The sequence below is a fragment of the Piliocolobus tephrosceles genome, chromosome 13, assembly GCF_002776525.5.
Source record: "Piliocolobus tephrosceles isolate RC106 chromosome 13, ASM277652v3, whole genome shotgun sequence".
Classification (NCBI taxonomy): domain Eukaryota; kingdom Metazoa; phylum Chordata; class Mammalia; order Primates; family Cercopithecidae; genus Piliocolobus; species Piliocolobus tephrosceles.
In genome coordinates, this window is record NC_045446.1 from 45610571 (window position 1) to 45618978 (window position 8408).

The 8408-nt window shown below is 43.5% G+C and overlaps 1 protein-coding gene across 1 annotated transcript; it reads right to left on the reverse strand.

The window, feature by feature from the left end:
- Positions 1-5027: 5027 nt before the first annotated feature.
- Positions 5028-6475, reverse strand: LOC111555073 (hypoxia-inducible lipid droplet-associated protein). Its single transcript, XM_023230892.2, has one exon. The coding sequence runs from the start codon at positions 6211-6213 to the stop codon at positions 6022-6024; it is 192 nt and encodes a 63-aa protein (XP_023086660.1). The 5' UTR covers positions 6214-6475; the 3' UTR covers positions 5028-6021.
- Between the last annotated feature and the right edge of the window lie 1933 nt (positions 6476-8408).

An 8408-nucleotide genomic window follows, 5' to 3' on the forward strand; every position in this document is an offset into this window, starting at 1 on the left:
CTCAAGGATATGTAACTGTTTCATTTGGGGACTGTGGTGGTGTAATGACTCAACAGGTTTTCTTTGCCTGCTGCCTAGAAAAGCTGATGTATCAAGACAGGGGATCTGTGACCAGGCGCGGTGGCTCACACCTGTAATCCCAGCACTTTGGTAGGCTGAGGCGGGTAAATCACAAGGTCAGGAGTGTTTGGAGGAATGGAGGCAGGATGGCGCACTTCCGGGTTCTTCTTCACCAACTTTTCCCGCGCGCGAAAATGCAGCCGGCGCCCTGGAAGATGCAGACCAACCGGGCATGCGCCAGGTGACGTCAATCCGAAGAGACCAAGATTTACCTGGTGGCACCTGCGGAAGGCCCCCTGACACGCCCATGCCCCGCCTATTGCCCTCCCACTCCTAGAAAAGCCGCTCCCGTCCAGGGCACCCGGCGGCCTTCCTCAGTCCCTCACTTCTGTCGGGACTGCAGGAACTCCGTGGGAGAGCCCCACTGGGGGACTCTGTCGGCCTCCTTTGCCAGAGGCTGACAGACCTCTCCCTACCCACCTTCTTCCCCTGAAGCTAGGTGACCAAAAATACATTTGCAGTTTTGCTCTTACCCTTGCCTACTCGCTGATTCTTTTGTGCCCGCTCTGGTGGTCTTAGAAAAACAAATCAAGGAGTTCAAGACCAGCCTGGCCAACATGCTGAAACCCCATCTCTACAAAAAATTAGGTGGGCATAGTGGCAGGCTCCTGTAATCCCAGCTACTCGGGAGGCTGAGGCAGGGAATTACTTGAACTCAGGAGGCAGAGGTCGCAGTGAACCAAGATCTTACCATTACACTCCAGCCTGGATGACAGAGTGAGACTCCCTTTACTTTACTTTACTTTCTTAATAATTTACTTAATTCCTTTACTTTCTTAATAAACGTGCTTTCACCCTGTCGCAAAAAAAAAAAAAAAAAGAAAAAGAAAAAGAAAAAGAAAAAAGGGGAATTACAATACAGAAGGAGTTTAATTGATGCAGAACTGGCTGTACAGGAGACCAGAGTTTTATTATTACTCAAATTAATCTAGACAAAATTTCAGCGATCTAAATTTATTTTATTTTATTTTATTATACTTTAAGTCTAGGGTACATGTGCACAATGTGCAGGTTTGTTACATAGGTATACATGTGCCATGTTGGTGTGCTGCACCTGCTAACTTGTCATTTACATTAGGTATATCTCCTAATATTATCCCTCCCCCCTCCCAGCACCCCACAACAGGCCCCAGTGTGTGGTGTTCCCCACCCTGTGTCCAAGTGTTCTCATTGTTCAATTTCCACCTATGAGTGAGAACATGCGGTGTTTGGTTTTCTGTCCTTGTGAAAGTTTGCTCAGATGATGGTTTCCAGCTTCATCCATGTCCCTACAAAGGACATGAACTCATCCTTTTTTATGGCTGCATAGTATTCCATGGTGTATATGCGCCACATTTTCTTAATCCAGTCTACCATTGGATTAGGGTTGGTTCAGTCTTTGTTATTGTGAATAGTGCCACAATAAACATATGTGTGCATGTGTCTTTATAGCAGCATCATTTATAATCCTTTGGGTGTATACCCAGTAATGGGATGGGTCAAATGGTATTTCTAGTTCTAGATCCTTGAGGAACCGTCAAACTGTCTTCCACAATGGTGGAACTAGTTTACAGTCCCACCAACAGTGTAAAAGTGTTCCTATTTCTCCACATCCTCTCCGGCACCTGTTGTTTCCTGACTTTTTAATGATTGCCATTCTAACTGGTGTGAGATGGTATCTCATTGTGGTTCTGATTTGCATTTTTCTGATGGCCAGTGATGATGAGCATTTTTTCATGTGTCTGTTGGCATGCATAAATGTCTTTTTTTGAGAAATGTCTATCCATATCCTTTGCCCACTTTTTGATGGGGTTGTTTGATTTGTTTCTTGTAAATTTGTTTAAGTTCTTTGTAGATTCTGGATATTAGCCCTTTGTCAGATGGGTAGATTGCAAAAATTTTCTCCCATTCTGTAGGTTGCCTGTTCACTCTGATGGTAGTTTCTTTTGCTGTGCAGAAGCTCTTTAGTTTAATTAGATCCAATTTCTCAATATTGGCTTTTGTTGCTGTTGCTTTTGGTGTTTTAGACATGAAGTCCTTGCCTATGCCTATATCCTGAATGGTATTGCCTAGGTTTTCTTCTAGGGTTTTTATGGTTTTAGGTCTGACATTTAAGTCTTTAATCCATCTTGAATTAATTTTTGTATAAGGTATAAGAAAGGGATCCAGTTTCAGCTTTCCACATATGGCTAGCCAGTTTTCCCAGCACCATTTATTAGATACGGAATCCTTTCCCCATTTCTTATTTTTGTCAGGTTTGTCAAAGATCAGATGGTTGTAGATGTGTGGTATTATTTCTGAGGGCTCTGTTCTGTTCCATTGGTCTATATGTCTGTTTTGGTACCAGTACCATGCTGTTTTGGTTACTGTAGCCTTGTAGTATAGTTTGAAGTCAGGTAGCATGATGCCTCCAGCTTTGTTCTTTTGGCTTAGGGTTGTCTTGGCAATGTGGGCTCTTTTTTGGTTCCATATGAACTTTAAAGCAGTTTTTTCCAATTCTGTGAAGAAAGTCATTGGTAGCTTGATGGGGATGGCATTGAATCTATAAATTACCTTGGGCAGTATGGCTATTTTCACGATATTGATTCTTCCTATCCATCAGCATGGAATGTTCTTCCCTTTGTTTGTGTCTTCTTTTATTTCGTTGAGCAGTGGTTTGTAATTCTCCTTGAAGAGGTCCTTCACATCCCTTGTAAGTTGTATTCCTAGGTATTTTATTGTCTTTGAAGCAATTGTGAATGGGAGTTCACTCATGATTTGGCTCTCTGTTTGTCTGTTATTGGTGTGTAGGAATGCTTGTGATTTTTGCACATTGATTTTGCATCCTGAGACTTTGCTGAAGTTGCTTATCAGCTTAAGGAGATTTGGGGCTGAGATGATGGGGTTTTTTAAATATACAATCATGTCATCTGCAAACAGGGACAATTTGACTTCCTCTTTTCCTAATTGAATACCCTTTATTTCTTTCTCCTGCCTGATTTCCCTAGCCAGAACTTCCAACACTATGTTGAATAGGAGTGGCAAGAGAGGGCATCCCTGTCTTGTGTCAGTTTTCAAAGGGAATGCTTCCAGTTTTTGCCCATTCAGTATGATATTGGTTGTGGGTTTGTCATAAATAGCTCTTATTATTTTGAGATACATCCCAACAATACCTAATTTATTGAGAGTGTTTAGCATGAAGGGCTGTTGAATTTTGTTGAAGGCCTTTTCTACATCTATTGAGATAATCATGCGGTTTTTGTCTTTGGTTCTGTTTATATGATGGATTAACGTTTATTGATTTGCTTATGTTGAGCCAGCCTTGCATCCCAGGGATGAAGCCACTTGATAATAGTGGATAAGCTTTTTGATATGCTGCTGGATTCAGTTTGCCAGTATTTTATTGAGGATTTTTGCATCGATGTTTATCAGGGATATTGGTCTAAAATTCTCTTTTTTTGTTGTGTCTCTCCCAGGCTTTGCTATGATGATGATGCTGCCCTCATAAAATGAGTTAGGGAGGATTGCCTATTTTTCTATTGATTGGAATAGTTTCAGAAGGAATGGTACCAACTCTTCTTTGTACCTCTGGTAGAATTCAGCTGTGAATCTGTCTGGTCCTGGACTTTTTTTGGTTGGTAGGCTATTAATTATTGCCTCAATTTCAGAGCCTGTTATTGGTCTGCTCAGGGATTCAACTTCTTCCTGGTTTAGTCTTGGGAGGGTGTATGTGTCCAGGAATTTATCCATTTCTTCTAGATTTTCTAGTTTATTAGGCAGAGGTGTTTATAGTATTCTCTGATGGTAGTTTGTATCTCTGTGGGATCAGTGGTGACATCCCCTTTATCATTTTTTATTGCATCTATTTGATTCTTCTCTCTTTTCTTCTTTGTTAGTCTTGCTAGCGGTCTATCAATTTTGTTGATCTTTTCAAAATACCAGCTCCTTGGTTCATTGATTTTTTGAAGTTTTTTGTATCTCTGTCTCCTTCAGTTCTGCTCTGGTCTTAGTTATTTCTTGCCTTCTGCTAGCTTTTGAATGTGTTTGCTCTTGCTTCTCTAATTCTTTTAAATGTGATGTTAGGGTGTCAATTTTAGATCTTTCCTGCTTTCTCTTGTGGGCATTTAGTGCTATAAATTTCCCTCTACTCCCTGCTTTAAATGTGTCCCAGAGAATCTGGTAGGTTGTGTCTTTGTTCTCATTGGTTTCAAAGAACATCTTTATTTCTGGCTTCATTTCCTTATGTACCCAGTAGTCATTCAGGAGCAGGTTGTTCAGTTTCCATATAGTTGAGCAGTTTTGAGTGAGCTTCTTAATCCTAAGTTCTAATTTGATTGCACTGTGGTCTGAGAGACAGCTTGTTATAATTTCTGTTCTTTTACATTTGCTGTGGAGTGCTTTACTTCCAACTATGTGGTCAATTTTGGAGTAAGTGTGATGTGATGCTGAGAAGAATGTATATTCTGTTGATTTGGGGTGGAGAGTTCTATAGATGTCTATTAGGTCTGCTTGGTGCAGAGCTGAGTTCAATTCCTGGATATCCTTCTTAACTTTCTGTCTCATGGATCTGTCTAATGTTGACAGTGGGGTGTTAAAGTCTCCCATTATTACTGTGTGGGAGTGTAAGTCTCTTTGTAAGTCTCTAAGGACTTGCTTTATGAATCTGGGTGCTCCTGTATTGGGTGCATATATATTTAGAATAGTTAGCTCTTCTTGTTGAATTGATCCCTTTGCCATTACGTAATGGCCTTCTTTGTTTCCTCTGATCTTTGTTGGTTTAAAGTCTGTTTTATTAGAGACTAGGATTGCAAACCCTGCTTTTTGTTTTGTTTTGTTTTCCGTTTGCTTGTTAGATCTTCCTCCATCCCTTTATTTTGAGCCTATGTGTGTCTCTGTATGTGAGATGGGTCTCCTGAATACAGCACACTGATGGGTCTTGACTCTTTTTTTTTTTTTTTTTTTAGAAATACATATTCCACTTTATTAATTAGAAAAAATCATTTAAGCCACATGGTGGCCACAATGTCCATAACTTGAGCAGGCTTTGGTATCCCGCCTCCCTCTTCAGACCAATACACACTATATTGGAGGAAGGACTTTAAAATGTAAAACAATGAGAAATGGGCACTGAACACTCCATCCTCTCCCTCCCAACAGCCCACCCACACACCTCTTCAACTGCTATCCAAACATGGAGGAGCTCTTGTGGAAGAGAGGCTGAACACCAAATAATTGAGCATAAGACATTCAAGACTAAAGGAATCCCTGGCAGATGTTTAGGAAGCAGGGTTGAAAACATCACCATCTCCCAACAGTTGAAGTTGGGACATCTAAGAGATGTCAGAGCCATACTTCTGAGAAAAGCACAGTATACACCAGACCCTGGGGTAAGCTTCTGCGAGGTAAGGGCGAGACCAACCTATCTCACAGCCATAAGCAATCCATTCCCACCAGTGCATTAAACAGGCTTTTTCTCTTTTTTTTTTTTTTTTTTTTGACATGGAGTCTTGCTCTGTGGCCCAGGCTGGGTACAGCAGTGCAATCTCAACTCACTATAACCTCTGCCCCTGGGTTCAAGCAATTCTCCTGCCTCAGCCTCCCAAGTAGCTGGGATTACAGGCCTCTGCCACCACACCCAGCTAACTTTTGTATTTTTAGTAGAGACGGGGTTTCGCCATGTTGGTGAGGCTGGTCTCAAACTCCTGACCTCACGTGATCCACCCACCTCAGCCTCCCAAAGTGCTAGGATTACAGGCATGAGTGACTGGCCTAAACAGGCCTTGTCCAGGCAATGAGCATCCAGTTAGGCAGGTCCTTCAAGGCCTAGTAATAGTTAGTTCTCTGGTTACACTGGTGCTCAGCCTGCCTTCTAGGAATGGGATTCCCTTCTGGACATGTGTAGGTCAGTGTTCCAAAATATGGCCAGCACAGAAGGAGGTCTTATCACATGCTTCTGGATGGATGGTCTGGAAGGCCCTTAGTGGGTTCTGTGTTGGTTAGTTGGCTTCTGGTGGTCCAGGAGGTCCCAGGCAATGGGTTCTCTAGTAAGCCCTCTAGGGACTCCATCACTCTAATGAAGATGGAGAGTAGCGTCAGCACTACACCTAAAAGGTAGAGGTTCAACACATGCTTCATGGCTAAAAGGACCCTATTCCTCTGCAGAGAAGCAGAGCTGCCTTCTCCTTCTGAAAGGCCTCTGAACCCTCTGGAGGAAGAGCAGGGAGTGGGTCGCCAGCTGTAGCAGCAGGTCGTGCAAGAGTCGGGAGGAAAGTCAGTTACTACGCAGCAGCGCAGAAGCTTCCCGTCACAAAACTCACTGGAGACAAAAGCGCGGTCACCTGCAGAGCGCCGATAGGGTCTTGACTCTTTATCCAATTTGCCAGTCTGTGTCTTTTGATTGGAGCATTTAGCCCATTTACATTTAAGGTTAATATGTTATGTGTGAATTTGATCCTGTCATTATGATGTTAGCTGGTTATTTTGCTTGTTAGTTGATGCAGTTTCTTCCTAGCATGGATGGTCTTAACAATTTGGCATGTTTTTGCAGGGGTTGGTACCGGTTGTTCCTTTCCATGTTTAGTGCTTCCTTCAGGAGTTCTTGTAAGGCAAGCCTGGTGGTGACAAAATCTCTCAGTTAGTCTGATGGGCTTCCCTTTGTGGGTAATCCGACCTTTCTCTCTGGCTGCCCTTAACATTTTTTCCTTCATTTCAACTTTGGTGAATCTGATGATTATGTGTCTTGGAGTTGCTCTTCTCAAGGAGTATCTTTGTGGCATTCTCTGTATTTCCGAATATGAATGTTGGCCTGCCTTGCTAGGTTGGGGAAGTTCTCCTGGATAATAACCTGCAGAGTGTTTTCCAACTTGGTTCCATTCTCCCCATCACTTTCAGGTATACCAATCAGATGTAGATTTGGTCTTTTCACATAGTCCCATATTTATTGGAGGCTTTGTTGGTTTCTTTTTACTCTTTTTTTCTCTAAACTTCTCTTCTCCCTTCATTTCATTCATTTGATCTTCAGTCACTGACACCCTTTCTTCCAGTTGATTGAATAAGATACTGAAGCTTGTGCATGCGTCACATAGTTCTCGTGCCATGGGTTTTCAGCTCCATCAGGTCATTTAAGGTCTTCTGTACACTGTTTCTTCTGGTTAGCCATTCGTCCCATCTTTTTTCAAGGTTTTTAGCTTCTTTGCGATGGGTTCGAACATCCTCCTTTAGCTCGGAGAAGTTTGTTATTACCAGTCAGCTGAAGCCTTCTTCTCTCAACTCGTCAAAGTCATTCTCCATCCAGCTTTGTTCCGTTGCTGGTGAGGAGCTGCGTTCCTTTGGAGAAGGGGCACTCCAATTTTTAGAATTTTCAGCTTTTCTGCTCTAGTTTCTCCCCATCTTTGTGGTTTTGTCTACCTTTGGTCTTTGATGATGGTGACATACAGATGGGGTTTTGGTGTGGATGTCCTTTCTGTTTGTTAGTTTTCCTTCTAACAGTCAGGACCCTCAGCTGCAGGTCTGTTGGAGTTTGCTGGAGGTCCACACCAGACCCTATTTTCCTGGGTATCACCAGCGGAGGCTGCAGAACTGCAAATATTGCTGCCTGATCGTTCCTCTGGAAGCTTCATCTCAGAGGGGCACCTGGCCGTATGAGGTGTCATTCGGCCCCTACTGGGAGATGCCTCCCAGTTAGGCTACTCGGGGGTCAGGGACCCACTTGAGGAGGCAGTCTGTCTGTTCTTAGATCTCAAACTCCATGCCAGGAGAACCACTACTCTCTTCAAAGCTGTCAGACAGCGACGTTTAAGTCTGCAGAAGTTTCTGCTGTCTTTTGTTCAGCTATGCCCTGCCCCCAGAGGTGGAGTCTACAGAGGCAGGCAGGCCTCCTTGAGCTGTGGTGGGCTCCACCCAGTTCAAGCTTCCTGCCACTTTGTTTACCTACTCAAGCCTCAGCAATGGCGGTTGCCCCTCCCCCAGTCTCGCTGCTGCCTTGCAGTTCAATCTCAGACTGCTGTGCTAGGATTGAGCAAGGCTCCGTGGGCGTGAAACCCTCCAAGCCAGGCACGGGATATAATCTCCCGGTGTGCCGTTTGCTAAGACCATTGGAAAAGCATGGTATTAGGGTGGGAGTGACCCAATTTTCCAGTTGCCGTCTGTCATGGCTTCCCTTGGCTAGGAAAGGGAATTCCTCGACCCCTTAGGATCGAAGTAGGTGATGCCTCACCCTACTTCAGCTTACAGTCCATGGGCTGCACCCACTGTCTTGCACCCACTGTTTTACAAGCCCCAGTGAGATCAACCTGGTACCTCAGTTGGAAATGCAGAAATCACCCATCTTC